The sequence below is a fragment of the Stegodyphus dumicola genome, chromosome 1 (assembly GCF_044657685.1).
Source record: "Stegodyphus dumicola isolate Sdum_Otavi_A_Nest chromosome 1, ASM4465768v1".
NCBI lineage: Eukaryota > Metazoa > Arthropoda > Arachnida > Araneae > Eresidae > Stegodyphus > Stegodyphus dumicola.
The window spans coordinates 36,055,788-36,082,449 of record NC_140768.1 but is presented as its reverse complement, the minus strand read 5'-3'; the positions used below and the strand labels follow the sequence as shown (position 1 = coordinate 36,082,449).

The window sequence follows — 26,662 nt, the reverse complement described above, 5'->3', positions numbered from 1 at the left end:
ATTATGAGCAACGAGCGAGTGCATTTTCTGTTAAGTTCAAATAAAGCGGTTATTTAAACCTTCTTCTGCAGTGAACTGTTTCTTCCAGGACTTAGCGAGAATTCTCTAGTCTTTTCAGCTAGGGTCTACAGTATATGATTCCAAAACATACTAAAAGACTCTACAATCTAATTAATCAACTGCTTCTGTTATTAAAAACTCTTCCACCTGTAATTATTAGAAAGTTTATACAACTTTTTTTTTTAATTCGTTCATTCTTTTCTGAATCTCTAATTATTTGGAGAAGACACATTTTTGTAATTTGGAAAAAAGTTAAGATGCAAAGTAATTTTAATATATTTCCCGATAAATTAAACAGTTAATAAATTAGTAGACTTTATGGTTATTGAAAATCAATACGTTTTTAAGATTAGTTTTACGGCGGTGATTGGTATCGTTTGGAGACTTTATTAATAAATGACTTTTTAGAAGGTCAATTGGCCAATTGGTGCATTTTTACCCTTTAAATTTCATTCATTTGAAGCAGCAGAATTAGTTTCTTAATGATTATAAAACCATGCTCGTTAAGAACGAAGAGTGAAAAAAAAAAAGGATTTTTATATATATCAGCTAAACAATACATTGTCGTCATCATAGTCTTTTTCATTTTTGAATAAAAATTCTATGCAGGGCCCGAAAAAAAATTAAACAATTCACATTTTGTATATTCTTCATGCCTGACTTTTGTACCTACTCTAATGTATAATATTTCACAATTTTCATAATCAAAACGTTCTTCACATGCTGCACGTAAGTTTATTAATATCAATGTGTAAGAATATACTACTTTTAAAATAAACATGTCAGTTGTTTCAGAAAAAATTAAATAACATGAAAACTGCGATATTTATTATGCTTTTTCCTAATTTCAAGAGACTATATAAAAAAGGAGGAGTAATAATATCCTTTATTAATTAGAAGATAATTACGTTATTCTTTACAATCAAAACAAACATTCTATTACTTGAAAACGTATCCATTGTTCATTTTTGTAACTGTGGTAAACTTTTGCCTTGTCATACAGCATGATTAAGAAGATCTTAGAAAAGATTGTAAATTACAAAAAAATAAACAAATGAAAGAATACCCAAAGCTGCAACTGACTCTGATGAGTATTTATGAAGAGTAATTACCCCATTATCTTTTGGATCCATATATAAATGCCACATTTGTTCATTTTCTTTTTTCTTTCTCAAGTAGCAGGATCTTGATGACTTAACTCCTTCCTATTCTGTCATTACGGATTTTCGAAGAAGATGAGAGGAAAATTTGGAATTGCTGTCACACTAATCCAAGTTATTTTCATACTTATCTATGCTTTCATCGTTGAATATGGTGACGATCTGGATGCTGGTAACCCCATCCATAACAAAGACCCCCAAAAAGGGGGTCAAGATCCAAAAGAAAACAGCCTTCCGAGGTATTATCCAAGTAAGTTATTTAAGTTCTTAACTTGATTATAGTCCATGACATTGCGAATTCCACAGTTTTGATCAGATTCTAGCTAAATGTTATGCTTTGTTTGAATTCTTGCATTCTTACGAAGTATTGTGTTTAGACTGAAATCTTGCTCAATAAACCTCGCAGTATTATTTTGGCTGAGGAATCATTCAGTAAACTTAGCAGATAATCTGTACTATAGAGTTAATTTGATATTATTGGCGTTAGCTGAAAGTATTTAGAAATTGCGTTTGATTTGAGTGTTAAATGATAATACAGGGTGTTTATAAAGTCCCAGACCCATTTTGATGTTTAATAACTCATAAAATAATGAAGATATAAACGAATTTATGTCATTTATTGATAGAATAACTTATATATTTTCCTTTTCAGGTTTGAATATCTTTACTTTTGTAAATATCGTCTGCGCGTGTGGTTAATTTCGGATAATTTCATTTTCCAGTCTAAATATCTGTACTTTTCTAAATATCGTCTGCTTATTAATTGTATTTTTCTCTCTTTTGTTTTTGGCAACTATTGAAATGTTTATGTTTACTTTTGATGTGTTTGTTCTAGTACTTTTGTATGTGATGTTTTATTTGACCGGATATAAAGGAGATTGCATACACCACAACACATGCTTGCCGGTACCTGGCGTGAAATTGAATATCGACTTGATATTATCCGTGCGACGAAGGGGACACACGTGGAAGTTCATTGACAAGGGTCATGAAACATTTTGAGTCTATCTAACCATTTAACCATTTATGTTATTAATTTTAATCTATGTTTATTATTTTATGAGTTATTAAACATCAAAATGGGTCCGGGACTTTATAAACACCCTGTACTTTAATTAAAATATTACTTTTTAATCCACGATTATTTTGTGATCTTTGAAATATGTTACGAATTATACCTGGACTTGAAATATGAAGTTTTTTTATACCAAATTTATATACTTTATGATGTAATATTTAAGTTTCAAACCATTTTAATTAAAGTTGCCTTTTTGACTCCTTGAATGGAGTTAACAAATTTAAAGTTTTTTTTCCTTCTCGGACAAGTAATAGATTAAGGACATTTAAGCTGTCTCTTAGTCAACTAATATTTACAATGAATAATTGTACAATTTGATATAATCAGATAGAGACTTTTTGGTTCGTTGGAATGCTCATTATCATTGCTTTGGATCTATGAAGTAGCATCTTAATTAGTTTGGATTATTTTGCTAAGCACACGAAGTCTAACTTCTTAAGTTCTATTAAAATTTTGGCCAAGAGATTTGAGGGAAATGGAATCCGACAGTTTAAGAGCTCTCTTCATTTACAATCAGAAGACTGAAATGTACCAGGAACGCTAATTTTCATCACACTAACTTGAAGTGAAATCCAAGCATTTTCCAAGCAATGTTTATTTTTAAACTTAACATTGCTCATACCATTCTTTTACCGAATACACTCGGAGATTACTTTCCAAAAGTTTGTAAACATGCTAATAACTTTAAAAATAATATTGAAATATTAAACATGCTTTTAACTCAAAGTATAATTAGTAGCTCTTTGAAAACAATTGCTATATTATTGCACTAATTTCTAACATGAAATTCTTAATCTGTAAAGGCCACAATTCCTTTAATCCTTTCCAGCATGCTAACTTTTAAAGTCAGAGTTTTGATCATAAAAATAAAGGTAGGCAGTCTAATTAGACCTAGAGGAGTACACAAGTAAAATTTTGTGAAGATAGCACTTATCGTTTTAATTCTGTGGGTGTGCCCAAAGTGGCACACTGATTGAATAGAGCTTCGAAAAGAATGCTGAAACGAGCATTGTTGTCAATGAACTCACCAATGAGATGCGGAGAAACAAAGAATACAGATTCTCAGTTGTTCTAGGTTATCGGTGAACCCGGTCTGGGTACACCTATTGTTCGCCGTTTGATTTTAGGCAAAATTTCAAGGTAAAAATTTAAAACTAATATAGAATAAGGAGATTAGTATACAGTCAAAAAAAACATAGAAATTTCTTTTCAAACAATTTCTTTTATACCCTAAAAAACATCTAGAAGATTTCTTTGAAAAATGAGGGTCTTAAAAACCTAAACATGGCTAAAATATATGGACTGGTTTGTCTTGAGGGCCATCTTCTATAAATAAAGAAGGTTCAGAGTAACCTATAAATCCTTTTTCATTCCATTTTTCGGTGCGTACAGAAGGAAATTTTTAGGTGTGTCCAGTACTTCGTCCACGTACGTCTCACTTGATTTAGGACGATAATGTTCAGTTTAATTTGATCAAAGGTTACCATCATAAATATATTACAATTATATACTATGGTCATACATATCATATCTATATTACATAGGTTATTAGTAGAAGACAAGATTTATATTTTTTTCATAACTATAATAACTATACAGTAGAATTCAGCATTAAATACTTAATGACGTCTATGATTATAATCTTAGTCGTTAATAATCCTACTTTTATTTATAATTTAAAATTACATAATTTTATTAAAAAATATTCTACTTGTTATTTAATGACAATGATAGGTTTATTTTTTTCCAATGGCAGGCAGGCACTTGCCTATTACAGCAAGTCAACAATAGGTTTGTAGAAATTTCTTTCTTGCTATGTGAAGCCCACTTCCATTTTTGTTGTTTAATCCTTGAGAGTATTTTATAAGGTTGAATCAGTAAGTTTGCTTCGGCATCCCTGTTCGGTAATCTGTAAAACAGACAATGTTGTTTCAATTAATGGATATACTGCAAAACATAAGAGCATTTTCCTTACCTGTGAAAGTCAGTTTTACAAATCAGATTCATATTTTATCATTACTAGAGGCTGGTCGAGCATTTTTAGACGCTTTTCATTGTAATTACAGAAATATTTTACCTAAAGTTTTAGTCCAAAGGGATTTGAGTCCCGAAGGACTATTACGTTCGTTTTGGCATTTTGCGTCGGACTCCTATAAATGTCGGTTCACTTTTCAAACTGTTGCCACAAAATGTTAGAGCCCTGCATTATATTTGAAAAAATTAAATACTGAAAAATCTGCGTAAATGTATGTTTATTTCTCGCATTGTCATAAAACAACGGTATCTAGAACCATAATAATTTTGAATGACGTATAATCCTACTGCGAATATGGGCATCTGAAATCCCAAATTTGAAATTTGGAACTTGTTTTATTATCGATTTCATTTTCATATTTTGTAAAACTTGAACGAATTTTTGAGTAAAACTCAACAATTTCAAAGCGAGCAATGGCAACACTCTACGGGGGAAAGAACCTTCTTATCTCCAGCGCGTCGAACTGTGGATCGGAAATTCTAAAGATATGCTCATTTTAAAATTATTTTGCGACATTGCTATTGAACTAAATTTTATGGTTTAAGTGCAAAGAACATGATATTTAATAAATAAAGGTAAAACTCAAAACGTTAAAAAAAGGCCCCTTTAGATGTAATTTAAAATCTGAAACATTTCAGATTTTCTTTCTTTTTTTTCTTTTTTTTTTTTTTTTATCTTTTAAATGTATTTGATAACCCTTTTCCTTCAATATCTTTATACACACTAAATTCCAAGACAATAAAGCCTTTTGTAGTATCAGAAGAGGTATTTTATCCCATTGCTCTCGAAATGCTTTCCAAAGTCTTAGAAAAAGTTTCTTTAGATTCCTTGAACCACATTTTAATACTTTTTACTCATCTTTGATGATAAAAAATGGATATTGCGGTCATTTAAGTATACTCAAGATTCATCTGTTGTGATAACAGTTTTCCATTTTTGTCCTGATATTCTGCAGCGCGTTCTGCATTCGGCTATATATCGTAGAGAAAGACGATACACATTATGTTTTTTTCGCATTTTTAAGATTCAAATCAGCATTAATCACTTTGTTTTCAGTTGACACTGAGCATTTAAATGATTATTTCAACTGTCCTTTGAATTGGCGGATTTTCTTTTTAACATTAAAGATCTTACTTTTCCAACATTCGAAACGTTCCGTTTTTTCCTTAGGTAACGGCGTATTTGGAAGAATTTTTCCATTTGAAGCTAAATTTTGACGTTCGAAAAAAATGGTTTTCACAACGTTTTATGATAACTAGATACGAATAATTATCTTCTGAAAGAACACAAACATAGCCTTTCGTCCATTGCTTCTTTAAAAGCGAAATTTTGCATGAAAACAAAACTGGCAATTAGCGCACGATAATTTATACTTTCAAACATATAGTTGCAGTTAAACAAAAATTCCACACAGAACATTGTTTTTTTACAGCAAAGCAAAATCGTATAAAAAATGTGCGAAGAGCCTCTTGTAAACAGGCTGTTGTAGACATGTTCAGATACGGTAGCAAAATTATTGTTTTCCAGCAATTCGGATAATAAAATGAAAGGGAGGGGGACGGAAACAAGAGCTGTTACTGGACCAAGGTATTATTACAGAATTTACAGAATTATGGTTTCAATTTCCTTCGGTTCTCCCGCTTCGTAATCTGTGATTAGATTTGTTTATTGTATTATTGAATTATATCTAGTCTGATGTTTATCTTTTATAACTTTTTATTTCATTCGCTGATTAACTTTTAAACTAAATTAGAGTTTTGATTGAAAATAGTTAATATTTGAAGCAGTAACTGCAAAATAATACTCATTTGTCAGCTAACTTGTATGATTATTATCCCTCCTTACTGCGTGCCTTCGTGATGTAATTAGAAAGCACGTCCGAATAACATCAGGAGTTATCCGAACATTGTTTGGATTAGATTGTGAATTTGAATACGGGAGAAGGCATAATGAATTTCTTCGGTTTCTTCGAAAAATTCTAAATGATTGTATAGTACCGCCGGAACTAAAAATATAGTTGGCAATTAATTGTCACCACCGGGATTTAACGACCCTGTCCCCTCCTTCAAAGTCACTCTTTAAAGTGGGAGAGAATATACAATCGGTATCACATTTACAACCTACACTCAGCAGCGCTTCGAAAGAAACATGTCCCAGAAATTTGGCCTTTGGATTATTTGTTTGGCTGACTTACGCGAAAAACCAGTTCTTTGAGGCAGCGGTGGCAGAACTTGCAGTGTTGGCTGGAGTCACAATTTCATCACGGCTCGAGGAACGTTGCCGGAATGTTGTTGGTTGTCTAGTTAGTGTGTGGGGCTAATACCTACTTACCTAGGGTAAATATTATGTGGCCCTTTCACTTCAACATAACATATACAAGAGGCATATTTAAGGAAGACATCTTCATATTCCGGCGAGACATATTTCGGCTAGGAACTCTCCAACGGTAGTAGAAGGAGAAGCTCGTTTCTCGAAAAAGTTTCTTTTAGCCTCACAAGTTGTTAGATATGATAACCCCATGGTTTTCTCTCTCATTACTGAGTGTTTTCGTAATGTAATTGGGAAGCACGTCCGGCTAGCAACGGAAGGTCCCGAGTTCGAGGTCTCGGTGAGTGTATTGCACATTTTTAACGTCTTTTGCTTCCAGATGAAATGCATATTGACTCCGAAAGCTGATCAGAAATGAAAGAATTAAGTAAAGTTAGAGCTAACTTTATATATATTTTTTTACTGATTACTTGCTGCGCCCTGAGGCAGTGCACAGAAAGGAAAGAATGCCCCGTGGAGGTCTTTTTAAGGGAAACTGGCTCGTATCAACGATATACATAGGGGAAAATACGAAAACGCCCATGCAACCAGCCCGTTCACCGAAACTCGAACTCCGGACCGAACTACCAGTATTCAGCGGCTTTTACCGCTCGGCCTCTTGTAGGCCTAAATTTATAATTAAAATTAAAATAAAATTAATGCAAAGCAAGGGACTAACATATTGTAATACCTTAATTATCATAGATATTACCACAACATTATGATGATTACTGGATGAAATTTTAATTTCAGTGTTCCAAGATATCAATGCAATGATCTTCATCGGCGTTGGACTGCTGTATGCATTTTTGAGAAAATATGGCTACATGGGAATGGGTATGAACTTACTCATAGCAGCTATTTCTATGGAATGGTCGATTATAACCAAAAACATATGGAATATGAATGATGGAAAAATAAAAATAGATATTTACAGGTTAGTTTTTATATTGTTATTTGTATCATTATTATTATTATGAATGATATCAATAATATCGAATATATCTTTGAAAATAAAATACCAATTTTGTGATAGTAAGTATTATCATTTTTGATGGAGTTGTTCAAAGAAGTTTTCCTAGGTTCCTGTTCTAGCACTATAAGTAACAATTATTTATAACCATTACTATTGCTATGACTTTTAAAAAGATTTCTTAGATCAGTTATCAGTGTTATATTACTAAGCTTCATATTCTGAAATCTAAATGTTCTGAGGTTAGAAATCTAAGGCTGTGTAATTATTATTAAAATAAAATTAATTGGGAGTATGTATAAGAAGCAATGAGTAATAATTATGGTTTAAGATTTGAATCATTAACACATCTGTTTCCAAACTAAAACAAGACTGAATTTTCTGAGGCATTAAATTTTCCTGGATGAACACCAAGGTTAGTTTGATTTTGTAATAGTTTATCTAATTTTAATTATTAAATTGCAGAGTACTTTAAAGGGGGGGGAGGAACTATTCTGTCCTGAGGTATGTAATATATAGCATTAGACACATTTTTATTAACTCTAATAATGCTCTTATTAACTACTATAGTAACTATGATAATTAATAAAGATAATTAATTTGTCATATTATAAAATTATATCATATAAGTACATTATAAATTATATCAATTAGCTATAATATTTAAAAAGTAAAATAAAAATTTTAATTTGTAAGAAGTGTATTTATAGCACTTTAAACACTCAGCCTCTCAAGATCTGAAAGACTAATATATATGTCGAATGTCAGAAACTGGCTCTTTGTTAAAGCACGCAGAAGATAACCTGAAAATTTGAATGCAAAGGCAGCACTTGCCTTTGTATAAGCCTCGTCTCGTTTGCACTTGCCTCGCTTTGATGATAAATGCCTTGAAGGCGCAACGTAAAATGACATAGCTTAACTTAAGGTAAATGTAATATAATGTGACAAAGAACTTGAAAAGACTATGCTACAAACATTAACATGTTAAAATGCCTTGTTAAATCGTCTCAGGTAATTTTATATACATACCGTAGTATTTCTTTAATTTTCCTTATGGATGATCAGATATTTTAATTTCAGCCAAACTCAAACATCTGTCGATCTGATCTGTTGCTGATATACAACAGATCAGAGGAGTGCCATGTCTTTTAAAACATTTCTAAATGGAAAAAGAGAACTGATGCCACTTTAGAGAGTAAAATAGTAAAATAGGTTTTAACCAGTTTATATGATGCATATTTCACATGTTTTTTGCTCCTTTTTACTTCCTTGTACGCAGAATTGTACTCGCAAAAAATTTCAGGTATCATATTTCAACGAAAACATCCATTTCGACCGTTCTCTAATCCATTTAGACGATGTTTTTGTTGACAATAGTACGCACTGACATACTAAAGGACTCTTTTCTCCAAAACGGTTTGTAAAATGGATTTAAAAGGGTTTTTTTTTACGTCTGTATACACGTACGTACGTATGTATGTATCTATTATAAAGCAAAAACGGTTAGCTGTTGAACATTCCAATTTTCTATATGGGACTGTTATAACATCTAACAGTTCCCTTTTTTTATTGCAATACATACATGTATACTCAGCCTTTCACTCGGCTCGGTGAGCTGTTAGTAAATTGTCCATTTTTTGCTTTAGAAGTGGTTGAATTATGTTGTTCTTATGTTCCAGTTAAAGATTTTGTGAATTTAGTTAATCTGCATGCAATAGTTGTAGAATTATCAACAATTTAAAAGCGTAAGTTGTGCTAAGCCTATTGTGGCAGCTATTTGTTTACATTTGAAATTCTTAGTAGTATAGTGAATTAAGTCAGTTGGTGCACGAACTTCAATATCTTTTTGCCTAGTTGGACTAAAAGTGTACTTTAAATTTTTGCGCACTGAATATTAGCTTTACGCCCGTTGGATGCATTGCTTGTTTTGGCGTAGAAACTGAAATTTACGGCAAAACATTTTTGGAGGTTTTTCTGAATTTGACTATTTTTAATGATTTTTTGAGTTTTTATGTATTTTTGCCATGACGCGGAGTCAGAATTGAATTGATTGAATGATTTGAGGAAAACAATGTGTAAAATTTAATATGCCGTACAAGGAAGTCTGGTGTCCTCATGAGATTTTTTACGGGAATGATCGCTACTGCGAAAGTATTGTTCTCCAGTCATCACTGTAGCAGCATACAAGCATTATATAGCTCGAAACATGTGCAATAAAAATATTTTCTGATATTAATATTTTGCTTTAAATGCCAAACAAAAAATAATTACAACGGAATCCCGTTTACCGGAACTAATAGGAATGAAGTCATTTCGGGTAACACATTATTTTGGATAACTTATGATAACTACTCTCGGCAATTAAAGATGTGAATAAATAGATAATAAAACAAATTTAATTTTTTTTCCAGATGCCCATATTCGAGTGGAGAACTACTTTATTCAAAATTCTCTAGGTACCTTTTTTTTTTTTTTTTTTTTCACAATGCGAAAACAGTTTGAAAAGTGAAACGTCCCAAATGCCGTTTTGAGACTAATAGCCCTTTGGATCTAACGCCCTTTGAACACAGATTTTGATTTTATCTGAATACACATTTACAGTTTCAGAAATTATTTTTTTAAGTACCGTCAGTTTTAGTGATTGACCTCCAAACGCTCACTTGGGATGTTCACAAAATGTTGAATAGTTTGTTCGAATCTTTGATATTTCCATTTTTTGTAGTCAGCAACTTCCAGGCAATTCTTTTTTTATAACTTGAATGATAGAAGGTACAATTCATCAATGAAGTTATTGCTTGAACAGCGATATTTTCAGGATATTACGTCAAGATATTAGTTGTACGAAGATCAGGCTACGTGGTACGCATCAGGATAAATGGAATGAAAATAAATGTGAGATCAGCATATTTACATGCAAAATCGCTCATTATTTTTCAAATAATAAATATCCTGTGATCTCTTGTTTTCATTGTAAAACATGTATTTCCTGTTAAAAAAGTAAACGAACGAGGAAATTTGATTTTAAAATGCTAGAGATGACTGTTCATTCGCGGACGCAACGTTATTTTTCTTCACTTGCTTCTTTCAGTCGGATTTCAGCTACGCTACGCTAGGTTAAACGTATTTTACTGCAGTGACACAACTTACGAAAATGTTTGAATATTTAGCGTTATTTATATCCTGACAAATATATTTTTTCCCTTCAGATAAGGCATTCTGTCAAATATCCTTTGCCCATGAGATTAACTTTATTTATAACTTTGTTTATTTGCAAAACATTGCACTCAGTTCTTTCATTGACTGTGATGGTTGGCGGTAATGAATCAGAATAATATAGTGGTGTCGAGGCAAATAAAACGTACAATTATAACTAATATGACATAGACCTATCCCCGCATGTGTTGAAAAGGAAGTCATTGCGAATGACTCAATAAAAAAAAAAAAAAAAAAAAAAAATGGAGGGAAGAAATAAGTGTCGTAATTTGCTCTGGGTGTATTGCTGTCCGGATGTCTTGTGGAAGGATTAATGACCGGAAATTATACTTAATTTCTAGCTACGAAGAGTTCGACGAATGCAGCAACGATAACGCCATTTAGAAATTTTTATGTAATTCTAAGTAGTGTTAATCAGACGAGCAGAAACAGCAGAGTCGTAGCTAGGGTTTTCAGCGCCCAAGGACAACTGAAGATTTCGCGCCCCCTACTGCTTGCCAAGGATGGAAAACATTTAATTCTAAAATGTCGTAACATCAGTTTGGTGCCCCTTGGATTCTGCGCCCGGGGACAGATGCCCCCCTTGCCCCCCTCTAGCTACGCCCCTGAGAAACAGAATTTGAATCAACATAATAATGATCCTGGCTGAACGAAAGTTCTTTGCTGAGAATGTATGAAATATGAGTAAAAATTCAAAATTAGAACTTCACGAAATAATATACAGGAGTTCTGATAACTTAAGTATTTTTGACTTAACAAGAAAAATAAAGCAAGTAATTCTAATGCAATTACAAATGAAGTTAGTGTAACTAGAAAATCAGAAAAAAAAAAGACTGAAGCAACTCTTTGCACGTAATTCCCTACATGAGGGCAAAGATGCAACGGATTAGTTGGATAAAAAATCAACTGAAGAATAGAAATAGATTAATTCATTATCTTCTTTGAAAATTCATTATAATATTCTAAATAAAGATTTTTGTAACTTTCCCCTCTCTTCTTCTTTGAATTTATTTCATCTATTACATTCTGAAAAGCATTTTAAATTCCCTTTCTCGGCTACGATTTCTCTTCGGTTGAGGACTTAGTCAGGAAGGACATTGAGCAATACAGTTGAGTCGAGTCAGGAAGTTCCTCAACTTCCCGGACAATTAGTCTTAGGACTCGTCATTTGAGGACTTAGTAAGTTGAGGAAGTCAGGAATTAAGGTTAAATATAGATTGTACTGCTTTAGACTGTTATTCTACAGTTTGCAAACGACTAAGATCAGGCACGTTTTGATTCCGCAACCATCAGTTTGTGGACCTGAGTAGTAAACGAAGGTCTTCAGTAAGCGGAAGTGACGTCACAGAAAGGGGGCGTGGCCGTCTTCATTTTGGATCACGTGGTTTTAAGATGATGATGTCACGTGATCAAAGATGGCTGCGCCCTTTTCTGTGAGGTCACTTCCGCCTCCGCTTACTACTAAAGTGCTATCAAAGCAGTTCAGTTGTAAGTAACAAAAAGTAAAATTACTGGGAAAGTTCTATAAAGACACATCTGTAAAGGTATTAAAGGAGTACTACAGACCTGGATCGTTAACTATGTATGCACGCCTTAAGATACAAGTGAAGAACATTTCAAAGTTTTGGCACAGAAATTCAAAATCAGATTAGTATAAAATTATGGGAAAATTCTTAAAGCAGCTTGTAGACTGTGCATTTGTGTTTTAAGTTCCGATATATAGTGAAGTGTGAATATTTTTAAAGAATATTGTAGAGCATGCCGAGTTTTCATATAGAACTAAATCTGGACTATCGTTTTAAATAGCTTGTGTTTTCAAGTATGGTAAAACAAGATTAGTAATGCTATAGTGGAATTTTGTTTTTTCCTTTAAGATCAGAGACATATTTATTTCGAAAACCTACAGATCTGCTGTACACTTATTGGCATCCAAAGCATCCACTGAGGGCTCGATTTCTGCTTTCCATAATTTTTCATGGTTTGACCAGGGTTAGTTCTCAAAAACACGGATTTAAGTTAACAAACTGGGATTATCGCTTAAAATTACTAATTGAACAAAATAACAATGCACTTAGTATTCATTTTAATAGACGGAGGGAGACCTGCATGCACTGGCTTTATAAATGCACATCATTACCCAAGTATGATTTAACGTAAGTAAATTATCACAAAATGAAAACATTTTACTGAAATCAATTATACTGACAGCCAGTGATTAAGAAAAAAACAAGTTTGCGAGAATTAATTGGTGATTGTTTTAAAAATGTATGAATTAAACAGTTTACATTTTGAAGTAAAACTCGTCACAACACGTTACAAACTCATTTGATCGACGAATTCATACGGACAAGCGCAGCGAATTGCACTGCATCTTTTACTTAATTCCACTATGATGGTCAAATTACGTGATTAAGTACAAGTCATCTTGAAGCTGCTGGCTACATAAAGCCCATAACCGTGAGGCAGGCGGTTCTGTCTTCGATCCCTAGAGGGTGCTCAGTAATCGTATAGTATGCCATATATAATAAATGATGATATGCATCATCCCTCGGTATTCGATGTTATCGTAGGTAATACCTAATATCCTCTCTTAGTTAAATTTAATCAAGTATAAGTAACTGAGTTCATGAAGCTGAACTGTCTCTCTGTGATTAATATAAATTTCAATCAACACTAGGCAATAAAATGTATTAATTATATAGCTGCTGTTTTTGAATTAAGAAATATATAACTATAATTAAAATTATCAGCATTACTTTTTATAATTAACTTCAAGACTACGTATGGTAATTATTACCCGTTAAAGCAGTGGTGCCCAAGCTTTGGCCTCTCGCGAGCACATTTCCAAAACATCAACATTTTTGTTAAACATATTTCCAATCTTATGTGATACATCTTAAATATTAATTTCGGCAAATGGGTTTGAGATGAGTAATGACATTGGTTGAACTTTATGGAAATCAGAGAAGCGGAGTTCAAAATAATTTTTGGGTGCATTTAGGTTTTCCGAGTATTTCTCTGTTTCAATTGCCTTGTGGTTATTAATATGGCTCGATAAATTCTGAAAATGGGTGAAATTTGTTTCTTTCATCTTATTTACCCACAAATTTAACTTTGTCTGAAAAGCAGTTAGAGTCCCAGTCAATTGAAAAATGGTTTTTTTTCTTTTCCCTGGAGTACTTCGTTCAGTTTGTTCGGTTTAGCTGTTATATCCGTAGGAAAATACCGATCGGATAAACATTTATTATCGTCCAATTCTTTATAACTTTCGTTTCTGGATTCCTAAAACTGCTTTATTGGCGAAAGAAGTTCCACAAATCGTTCCCTGCTGAGCCATCTAACATCGGAATGAAGCAATAAGATTCCATGTTCGCTAATCAAGCTCATCAGTCAGCAATCACTTATTTTATAACGTCTTGCAAGATATCTCTTATAACTATAAATGCTTACCATATTTTAACAATTATGAAATATAAATGACTGGTTGTTTTTAAAATATTTTTTGTTCATAGTACCTAATCGGGCTAGCGAGCAGAAGGTTGGGCACCGCTACATTAAAGCATAACTATTTACTAAGTTATTATTGAAATTATTCATTATATTATTAATGATTATTCAAAAGCAGATACATTCTGAGATATATAATTTTTTTTCATTCCATAGCTTTTAAATTAAAAAAATACATTTTTTTTTTGCTCTTATTAGTCTCATAAAAGGAGAATTCGCTGCAGCTAGCGCTGTCATAGCACTTGGAGCAATTTTTGGAAAAGTAAGCCCTCTACAGATAGTTATTTTCACACTGACAGAGGTGTTCTTCTACACAACAAGTGAATATTGTACGTCTACGTTCCTTGAGGTAAGAAGCGTTAAATATGTTTATGATTTAAATTATATTGGGATAAAATTTATAAATAACATGAATTTAAAGTAACAGCATTGAATTTTCTGTGTAAAACACAAACCAAATAAAATATATAAATTCTGGTGCTTATTAGTGATGTATGCATGAACATGGATCATTCGAACATCAATTAGCCTATAATTATCTCTTAGAAGGACTCATTAAAACATGTTGAATAGATGTCGGCGAAGTTATTAGGAGAAGACTTAGGGACTGAATACAGATGTAGGAATTCGCAAAATTCTTCCAGGTCCTTCAATGATTTTTCTCATTTTAATTGGAGATTTCAATTCCTGGATCTTTTAAGACTTCCTGTAATTACTATTCCCGAATTCGTCTACTTTATCATACCTACATTTAAATTAGAACACTCCATGCTTTGTGATTGAACGAAATAATTCGGTAGTATAAGAATAATATTCCTAACTGAGGTATTTAAACTCAAAATAATTGTGTTTTTAATTAAAGATTAGTTAAAAGTCATTATTGTCATTATTTTAATGAAGCAAGAGTTACAATGCAAAGAAAAAAATCATTTATTGGGAGTATTTGTTACGGATATTACATTTTGTAGTTATTTGTTTTTGTTATTCGTTTGAAAATATAAATTAGAGACCAAAAAAAAAAAAAAAAAAAAAATTATTTGATGGTCAAAAATAATTTTTGCTTAATTGAAGTTAATATTACAGTATTTAATAACAAATTGCTTACTGATTATTCGAACAAGGAACCTATTGTAGTCTCAATAGATTCGGGCATTCAGAGTTTAACCGTATTATTTACTTTTTGTTTCTAGCAGCATTAAAGAAGTAACAGAAATTATCGTTTGAAAAATAATTGTATGAAGATTACACATTAATTTATTCTTTGAACTTAATTTCTGTTAGTATACTTGCACTAGTACTATAATTTGAACTATAATTTAAGTAACTCCGAAGTGAATGAAAAAAACTATCATCATGTTATTGCGTTTAAAAACGAACACAGCACTTGGATTTTGCTTTCTTATGTTTAAAAGCGGGACTGAAGTTTTCTGTCTTCATATAAAAAGTTAAATACTCAGTTGCAGAGATCATTAAGCATTTTCGGAGCAAGAGATGCGAAAAATGTGCTCACCGGAACTCATGCACCGGAACTTACGATGCTAGCCAGACATGCTCTTCAATTACACCACGAAGGCAGACGAGAATGAGAAAGAAAATACCTTACACAGTGTGTTCGAGAAAGAGGATTACGTATTTTATTTCCTTAAATATTTATCGTATGTTAGCTTATTTTTAATAGATGTTATTCCGGTTCAATTAGAGATAAATTACCGAAGTTACAAATAAAAATAAGGAACACGACAATACATTATTTCCAATGCAAAGATTTTGTATTTACCTTTAATGTCTGGGAATTCACAGACAGCACTGTCTGTGGTGCTGTCTGTGAATTATTCCTTTTTACAAAAGAATTAACTTTTATACGTTCACTCAAAAAGGAAGATTATAAATTTTACCAACACATCTTTCGATATATTGATGATGTAAGAGCCTTCAACAACTTCAACAAGATTGAAAATGCTAATATCTACCCTTCATGCCTAAAACTTAATACTACAAATACCGTGCAACATGTTATAGTCTACCTTGATTTGCATGTTATAGATTACAATTTTTTGAAAGTCTATGATAAACGAAGAGAATTCAACTTTACAACAGTTAAATTAACCAACTGGAATTCCAATATTTCTAAAAGAATCATCCTCAATACAATTTACTCACAGCTGCTTAGAATTAAAAGAATTTGCAATACAACAAAACACGTTCAAGAAGAAGTACTATACTTTGTCACAATATTGAAAAATAACCTAATTCCTCAAAAAGTAATTAAAAATACGTTAAAAAAGCTGGCATTAATCTTATTATTTTTTAGATTTTTTGAGTTAGATAATGAAATTTTATGCTTAAAGCCCTATGGGACGGTGTAAAGTGGATGGCTGATTCTGAAGATCTAATGTATAAATGTACAAATAATTCCTGTCACAACGTCTATTTTTCCTCTTAAAATTTGGCACAATACTTTTAATTCTATTAAAATAGATTTTAAACATTTGCTGGCCAATTCTATTCTGTTATTAACTTATGGGCTGTTTCGTTTCTGGCAGCTTGAACGCCTTCTAGCTTGAAGAATTACGACTTTAATTAACAAATTACTATTTTTCATTTTTCCTGCTGACTTTGGTGGCCATTTTAGGTAATATTTTGTTGAATTAGCCATTTTCTCTTTCACCCAGTCCAATTATCTTCAAACTACCAAGACAAGACGCCATTCTGAACCTTTTTCAACACATTTCACCCCCCTTAGCAATGAGTCAGGTGTTTTTGCCAACGGTCAGTCACTTTACATTGGCTCTTTCCCAGTGACGTTATTTCCTCCCTTTCTACGTCATCCTGCGAGTTGGAAAGCAATAAGCACGCTCGGGGTTTACCTACCCTTTTCGAATTTCATCGTTAACCAAAGAAGACGGCACTGATACAGGTCTGTTTTTTAATAATATTATTTCTCTAAAATTTTTTTTTTCTAGGTCTTGGAAAGACCCTTGATTCAATTAGTCTATTTTATTATCATTTCCGTTTTGAATTAAAAATAATTTTAGGTACTTTTACAAAATATTAACTCTTTAAGCTTGCAGGTCCACCCATAAGATCTTGTATATTTTGACTAATAGCATATCGCTATTTATTTTTATTTTTTTTCTGTACATCGACATTTCCATTCCATTATTTATTTATTATCTTTATTACACCTTAATGTGTTAATTCAAGCGGACGCGTCGGGAAATTGGAACAGAGAATTGAGACTTAAGTTTTTGACATAGTTTACTTAATTAATTGAAAAATGTGTCGCGTACAGTTTCAGTTGTCTGTTTCGGCGAAACGCGTGATGGGGTTAGAGCTTAGTTCGAAGTTCATTAAAAAAAAATATTTCCCCTGACGTGCCATAGTGAACTTCGAATTGGGCTAATCGACCATTTACTGCTTCTTAATTTTATTTTTAACTCGATTAATTAGTTAATACTTTTACTATGTTTTAAATTTACTTAATTGGTTTAGCATATAGCATACTATTATTGTTGATTTTTACTTGTAAATAATCAAATGTTGTATTTTTCTCTTTTAACACATTTCATTGCAACTAATTTTGCTTATGTTAAAGTTTTCACGGAACCACAGTATTTAAGCAGCTTTTTAGCGTGCGTACTAGAATTTATCTTTTAATTTCCTTAATTTTACAGAACAATGCGCAAAGTTTTTGACCACATAGGTCCTTTATCGTTTGTTCTTTCTACTTTACTTTAAATTATATTATATTTAATATTTATTTATATTCCTGAGTATTTATAGTCCGTTACAGTCCTGAAAAAAATCTCGTATTCGACTCATGTGTCTTTGATTATTTATTTGCATAACTTACTCCTCGAATTCCTTCCTTAATGGAAAAATTCACTTACTTTTAATCCTAGTATTTTAAAATGTTTCAGTATCTCAATGAAAAATGTTAGAAATAAGTTTCAGTCTGGAATCATTCCATTTACTTGCTTAATTTTAATTTAGCATTTCAGAGTTAATTTTTTCTAACCTTTTTTTCTTCGAAATGAATGCATCTGTAAGAGCACAGCAGCAAGCCGTGAAAGGCAGAAATGTAAAGATTTCAGTAACTTAAATAGAAAATCAATTGAGTGTCAGAGTACTTGAACAGAAAAAAAAAACTCCAAACACTTCAGAAGAGTAATTGGTAAAAGACTCTGACACTAGGAGAAACTAAAATGAGTAAAAATAAGGATTTAAGTAGCTTAAATGTTATTTGAATTTGCTTATTTTCCGTTAATAAAATCTTCGCGTCTTTAGCCAGTTTTCAATTGATTTGAAAAACTGTCATTGAAGCGATTCACTTAAATATTATAACCTAAATACAGATCAAATTATAAAACAACCTTCTTTTTAAAATAATATGCAGCAACAAGAATAGATTTTTATCACATTGTAATTTCATGTGCCAACATTAGGCGCGACTTGTAATCCAAACCTCACAAGAAATAAACTACATATTTTTTTTAAAGTTACACTATGCTTCTATTTATCATTTTCGGAATAAAATCACTCATTCCAGGCGAATACAAATCAAACTGACTCTGATTCCGTACTGAAGGGCTCGAGTTCGAATCCCGGAGAAGGCATGGATGTTTGTAAATGTATAGTGTCTGCGCGGCATGGCGGCACGATACGGCGAGTCGAAAGTCCTCTCCAGACGTTGATGTTAGGGGAAGAGGAGTGGGAGACTCTTGGACCAGTCCCCCCCCCGGGGTTCTCTCTCTCAAGATTGGGGGGGGGGCGAAACTGAGCTAAAGTCATGCTGTCATCTGTTTGGTGCTCAAGGCTCTTGCCAGCGACAAGTCCATATGACTGCTTGCCACGATGAATATCGTAAGCCATTGTGTCTAACCGCTGTCAAACAAGTAGATTGGTAACAACAGCACAAATCAAACTTGTGGTGATGGAGGACACGGCGTAGGTAAGCTGTCCAGCTGACTTGCTAAAGGTCTACTATTTCGCACGAGTTGGAAAGTTAAAATTTAGACATTAGCAAGATTAATCAGTCGTTGCTCATACTAACTTCCCAGCTAGTGAGATTTAATTTAATCACTGGCAGGTTAGCGTCTGGTGAAAATAATTATCATATCAAAACAGCATATGTCCCTCTCTATAGGGCACACCATTTTTCTCTCAAAATGTAACAAATGGCGTATATTTTGATAGAAACATGTTGATTTTCCGTAGTTAGTGACATATGCTGCTTACTTACAATATTTTTTGTCAATTATGATACGCCCAAAAATTTGAGACGACATTTTCTTTAATCTTTAATAAAAAAATCTGATGTGTACACCACATGACTTCCTTGTACGGAATATTAAATTATACGCATTTTTTCTTGCATTTTATTTAAACTTATTAGATTGAATTAAACCTACTTCGCCGACAGCGCATAAACCACAATAGAATAAATGCATTCTTTAAAATTCACTTTGTTTACCATAGCGACGCTCTAGCGCTAGGTTTACTTAACAGTATTATATTTCATTCATATTATAACTCAGAATGCACAAAATGTATATCATTTAAAGAATTATCGAATCGTTGCCACATATTCTGTACAAAATAATAAAGCTAGAACAATGTATAAAAGAAATTAAGCAAAGAACAAAACAAAAAAGAAACAGTTTTTCACAGACGATTGAGTATTTCTCATTCAATTAATTCAGTTCTCACTTCGCGAGAAGGCAAAAATACATAAAAACTCAAAATATCTATATTAAAAATTACGAAGTAAATCTCAAACTCTTATTTCCTCAAATAAATTCGAGAAAGAGTTAAGCATGATTTAATTGGCAATAATAAATGAATGCGTTATCTTTGTTGTTGCGAAGCTAAGTTTCTCTAGATTGGCAACAAATCCACTAGTCTGCTGTTCCAAATGTAAACAAACAATGGCCGCCATAAAAAAAGCTTAGCGGCACTTAAACAACTTTAAAATTGTTGATAATTCTAAAAATATTGCATGCAGATTTACTAAAGGCATAAAAACCTTAACCGGAAGATAAGAACAACATAATTCAATCATTTTTAAAGCAAAAAATGTACAATTTACAAACATATAAGAGTAAAACTGAGATCACTGAGCCGGGTAACAGAGTGGATATATATATAAATATATTTATATACGTTTGGTGCGGCCGATTGCGACCAAAATACGAGGTGCACATCTACATGCTATAGCAGTCCTATATACAAAATTTCAACGTTCTGAGGCTACTCGTTTTTGAGTTATGCGTTATACGTACGTACGTACATACGTTCGTACAGACGCCACGAAAAATTCTCTTCAGAATTAATTTTAAAGCAGTTTTATAATTTTTTTGAAGAAAAAGAGTCTTTTATTCTGTCCTTACGTACAGATATCACGCAAAAATATCGTTAAATTGCATTCGATAGCGGTCAAAATGGATATTTTCGTTGAAATATGCTGCCTGAAACTTTTCGCGATTACAATACTTTCTTTTTACTTCGTACTAGGAAGTAAAAACGTAAGTAAATTCAAACAAAAGTAGTAGAAATATGTTCAAATAAAAGCTGCAAATAAAATTAAGCGCCGACAATCTACAGCACGTAAACACAGTTAGTAAAGCAATTGGGGAAGATGAAGTGAAATCTGTCTTCTCTTTGCTCTCTTGATAAAAAAAAAATATCAAGTATATCCTTTTGAAATTTACAAATATAGGATCTCCGAGAAGAAATGATGGGATTCCAGGAAGTCTCTGTGAAGAATGGACATGTGAAATAGTAAATTGAAGGCATTTTTATTTAATCACATAAAAAGATTACGGCTAAAATTAATTGATTTCTATATGTGTGTAACGTTCTTATGTTAAAAGAGCTAGTTATTATTATTTTGATCTTTACTTTAACCTCACCAGAATGCAAATTAGTATGTAGGGTACTTAAGCTGTGGGAGGTTTTGGATCGCCAGTAGCGTGTTAAAATTCTGCCAAGCTCTACCTAAATATAATTATACCGGTGTGACAAAACATCAGGTTTATACGAGTATTTGAGAACTTTCTGTTTCTCTTAAAAACGAACAACTGTGTCCGCGGTTACAGCCGAAAACATCGCGGCAAAAACATTGCGGGCGAAAACGTCGCGGAGAAAACAACGCAAGGCGAAAACGTCGTGATACAAAGCATCGTGGGAGAAAACATCGCAGTTCTAATACATCGTGATACAAAATATCGTTGTCCAAAATAAAGCGGTTCAAAAATTTCGCAGTTTAAAAACATAGTCGTCGAAAATATCTTGGTAAAAAATAAAGTATCTACAAATCATCGCATGACGATAACATCGCAGGCATGCTTTTTTCAGGCTTTAATAATTGTAAAGGGATATTTTCATAATGATTTGTGAGCGCAAGATGGAAAGAAGGATAATTTTTACTTTCATATTTTTTATTAACAAATAAATTTTTGCTGAAAAAGTAAGAAGGAAATTTAAGCATAGGAAATTAAGGCAACTTATAGCATTTAATGGAATTTTAAACTGACATAGTTAACTAACAAAGGTCATTAATAAATCATTTTTTATAAAGTTTTTACTGGTAATTTTTCATTAAAAGTATAATCTAAAAATGTTTAGAAAAAGGAAGCTACGTAACTGCATGACCTTATCTATAAAAAATTGCTAATTATGAGATTATTTTCTTCACTTTTGTCAATCTAATACTCTTATAATGAAAAATATTTCTTGTTCTGCTTAAGAATGTTAACTTAAGAATAAACTTGTTAACTTAAGAATAAACTGAAGTTTCCTTCTTAACTTTTTCAGCAAAAATTGATTAGTTAATAAAAAATATGAAAGTAAAAATTATCTTCCTTTCCATCTCACTCTTACAAATCATTATGGGAATATCCATTTAAAATTATTAAAGCCTGAAAGTAGCAGGTCTGCGATGTTATCTTCCTGCAATGATTTGTCGATACTTTATTTTTTACCGCGATATTTTCGACGACGATATTTTTAAACTGCGAAGTTTTTGAACCGCTTTTTTTTCGACGACGATATTTTGTACCACGATGTTTTAGAACTGCGATGTTTCGTCTTTGCGATGTTTTCTCCCACGATGTTTTGTAGCATGACGTTTCCGCCTTGCGTTGTTTTCTCCGCGACGTTTCGCCCGCGATGATTTTGCCGCGATGTTATCGGCGGACACCGTGTCCGCCGCGATGGCCTGAAAGTGATGAAGAAACCCCCCTTGCCAGGACTTCCATTATTAATCTGGTAAAAGAAACGGGAACGTGGCTTTTGTCTGAGAAATGCCGAGGTAGTAAGATGCATCCCGCGTCGGGAAAGCGTCTTTACTCTTCTGTAATAATGATGTAATGTTACTTTTCAATTACCCAAGAAAGCCTACGTTAAGTTTTAAAATAAACATAAGAAAAAGACAATTAGTCTTATTTTATCACGGAAGTTCGGCGATGTTACATCGATCGGCTTTGCAAATCTCTCGCAGCCGAATGCTACTTTGAAACTCACACACCAGTAAAGTTAGGTTGAGCCAGACTAAAGCTTAAGCTATTGTCTCGATGTAGTCCTAGGCTACTTATAAACATTAAAATTTTACTATTTGACAGTTATCGTTTAATTTACCTTGTCACAGTTAAAGGTTATTTGTAGCACAACGTAGTGCTCCTTATGTTTAAAGTCCTATTTAGTACAAAGCTGGTTTAAAACCTTTCCAAGTCTTTGTTGTACTATTTTAAACATAACGATAGTTCGCTACCAATGTAGTTAAGTTTATATATTGACTAGTGATACACACTTTCGGTATATATTCTGGGAAGAATATTTGGTATAATCCTTGCAGTTGCTGCGTAATCTTTCCTTCAGGTGATAAAGATCACCAAATCATTTAATCACTTTCGGTGTAAACATCAGTTTTGAACAAAGCCTCAGGGTAGAGTTTTTTTAGTTTTTCTTGTGACCTAGTTGTTTTAATATTTTTCCTGCGTGACCCAGTAAAAATGTTTATAGTATATTAGTAAATTGAACAAATTTTAATGTTCAAAATGTTAAATATTTTTCCTTCATTAAGAAAGTTAACAAAAATACTGTAGAGTCATTAGGTTATTTTGAAGTAGGAGATGTGAAAAATGTGTTGTGCCTTTGCCGGGACTTGAATCCTAAACCTCTTGAAAACGAGTCGAGTATGCTCCCAATTACACCACGAAGGCATTCGGAAAGAATGGAGAAAATACCTTATATACTCCCCGACTTAAAGAGCGACTGGGGATTAGGGGACCCAGTCGCCAAATCCAGATGATGACGAATTATCGTCCACCACCTTTATTAGTTCAGGGTCCTCGTATATTCTAATTAAGTTTTTTTTTTTTTTTTTTTTTTTTTTTTTTAAGCAGACGTGAAATATGTGCAACGCCCTCGCCGTGACTAGAATTCTGGGCCCCTCGAATACGTTCGACGCGTATTCGAGGGGCTTACTCGACGCCGTCTTACGTCGAGCTTACTCTATATAACCCCCCGGGGGTCGACGCAGAGCGCTCTGTTCAGTACTGGCTAGGATCTGTACCTACGCAGTCTCGGCCACAGGGGTATAAAATTTATGAACTTGGCGGTTCCCGATGGTCCATTGGGTGGGTCCAATACTCGCTCTTCGTGGGTGTAAGTTCGGGAGGTGTAAGTTCTCATCCACCAGGGTATTGGTAGCCAAACAGCAAAATGGACCATTGAGAGTCTGGTCACTGCTGTCCTTGGTATTCCATGTAAAGCATAAGGAGAGGGGCGTGCTGGCAGGTAGCCAAATTGAATGGCCAGTCACCGGCCTACCCCACCGTGGTCTCGATCCGGCCGGGACGGTGGTTCTGACTGGTCCGTGTTTAGCGGAGGGTTTAGCTAAACTTGAGCGTTTAGCAGAGGAGCTTAAAATTGTTGGTGTCCCGGGGATGTGGGACCCCGGGCCCAACAGGTGTGTTTAACGTCATCTTCGTGTGACTTCAACTGGTACTTTGTGCCAGTCCCCGAATGTGATTACGTTCACGGGCGGCGGTATAAATGCAGTTGCAGTTACTCGATATAAGCTTCCAATTTCACCACGAGGGTATGCGGAAAAAAAGGAAGAAAATTCAAAAATAAAAAATAAGAAAGTTTCACTGTCCAGTCATGATATTGTTTGTTAATTAGAATGTCGGGAAAAAGTTGGCAAGTTTATTCTTAAATCTGGTTCTACATCTAATTAGTTTTTTATTTTTAGAAACATGAGTATGAAAAAGCTGTTTCCCACTTGTAAGCTTTAACAAAAGACATTAGTAGCATAATTGCCTTTTGAATTGCTAGAAAGGATATTCTTGACGACGAGACAGCCAAAAATCTAAAAATGGTATTATGTGGAAGCTGTCTTCAAGCGCTGTATCTGAAGACAGTTTCGATTACGGATTCAGTATCTGAGTTCAATAATACTAATTCTAATTCTATATTATTGGTGAAAGTCTTTCTAATCCATCCTTTGTTGCTAGGAGTTGGAGGAAAATGGTTTTTTCAGAACTGTGTGCAATCCTAACTACTATTGTTTTCTTTTTGCACATCAGTTAACTACCTAATAGCTTTGTAATTCCTTGCCTCCACACGAAAGGTCCACGACTGAGATTATTCATTGAGTTTCCATCTCTCCTTGCGCTTCAAATACAATTACATTGTTGTATGTAACGAAAGATTTAATTGATTAAAAAAATGTCACAAAGGTAAGATAATTTCTTCAACCAATTAACATTACAAAATTATCTTTAAATTCAAATATTGCATCTTTAGTTGCTGGGGGGATATTTGTTTACAAATATTAAAACTTCCACATTCATTACCAAAAGTCTCTTCAAAACATTCCGCCTGGATAACAGTAGTACATCTTAATGTATACGAAGATCTCATGTTCACTATCCATTTCTTTCAATATGGTTTTTAACGTAATGCACAGAATAACTTGGACTTCAAGGGATGATGTTTTACACAATTTATATATTTTATATGTTCTTGCATAGTAGTTTGCGAAAGCAATGGCACTTTTTTATGGCTAAGGCTTCTCTGTGTATGTTACCACAGCCTTTATTTTTGGAAAAAGGTCTTCACAGACGCCTGCCGAAAACATCGCGGACGTAAATGACGCGGAGAAAACAACGCAAGAAAACACTGTGGTAAAAAACATCGTGGGGAAAAACATCGCAGTTCTAAAACATCGTGATACAAAATATCGTGGTCAAAAATAAAGCGGTTCAAAAACTTCGTCGTCGAAAGTATCGTGGTAAAAAATAAAGTACCTATAAATCATCGCATGACGATAAAATCGCACACATGTGTTTTCAGGTTTTGAAAGTTGTAAAGGCATGTTCGTACAAAGATCATACAGCGCAAGAAGGAAAGAGAATCCCTCTTTCCTTCTTACGCTGTATGATCTTTTACTTCTATATTTCATATATTTGAACGAACTAATAAATTTTTGCTGAAAAATAAGAAGAAAACTTAAGAATTTAAAAATTGAAAATGAGTAGAAAATTAATGCAACGTAAAAAGCTCAATAGAATTTTAAATTTATATAGTTACTTAACAAAGGTAATTAATAAATTAAGCTTTTTCCTATAAAATTTAACTGATAATTTTTCATGAAAATTACAGTCTAAAAATACTTAGAAAAAGGAAGATATGCAAAGGAAAAAGGAAGAACTGCATGAAGTTACCTCTATAAAAATTGCTTAGTTAATGATCAAATCGTTTTCTTTCACATTTGTTAATATGATAATGTTTAAGTTAAAATTACATTGTTACGGTTTTCGTATTTAATTTGCTATTTTTAGAAAACTGTAATTAAATTGTTTTATATCCTCGTGCGATGCAGCACGAGACTTATTTGAAGAGAAAGCTACGCCCGAAAAGTTAAAATACAGGAGCACGCGCATTTAATAAATAGATATCTCATAATTGTACTCTTTTGCTATCCAGAAAAATCGAGAAAATACGAAAATGTTCTCGTGCATAATAAAAAAGCTTATAAAATCCGGAGGAAAATATCTCAGTTCAGTTGTTTACTTAGTTCTTGTTGTTGATTGTAGCGAATTCGCGGTGAGATCGGATTAGCTTTCTCTGCTTTCAATTGTGTTCTGTTTAACGTTTTAGTAGTTTAAAATGTAACCAATGCAAGCTATTGTGATGTTGTACGAATATTTCTGAGAAAATTTGAGCATTTTGTTTCATTTCTTGGGATAAGAATAAGTTTTATTAACTTTTTATCGACTTGTGCATTCAATCCATTACGAACCCGTACGCACGCAGCAATATTA

At 33.0% G+C, this 26,662-nt stretch overlaps 1 protein-coding gene across 3 annotated transcripts in view; it reads left to right on the top strand.

Moving 5' to 3' along the window:
- Positions 1–1,222: 1,222 nt before the first annotated feature.
- The window catches only part of LOC118195320 (ammonium transporter Rh type B-like), a 49,369-nt gene continuing 23,929 nt past the window's right edge, over positions 1,223–26,662 (top strand). For 2 of the 3 annotated variants that reach the window (XM_085813939.1, XM_085813946.1), the window contains exons 1-3: positions 1,223–1,470; positions 7,394–7,577; positions 14,532–14,682. In XM_085813939.1, the coding sequence (XP_085670065.1) occupies positions 1,296–1,470; positions 7,394–7,577; positions 14,532–14,682 (510 nt within the window). In that variant the 5' untranslated portion in view covers positions 1,223–1,295. The remainder of the gene's footprint in view (positions 1,471–7,393; positions 7,578–14,531; positions 14,683–26,662) is intronic. The other variant, XM_035366618.2, reaches the window with a different exon arrangement.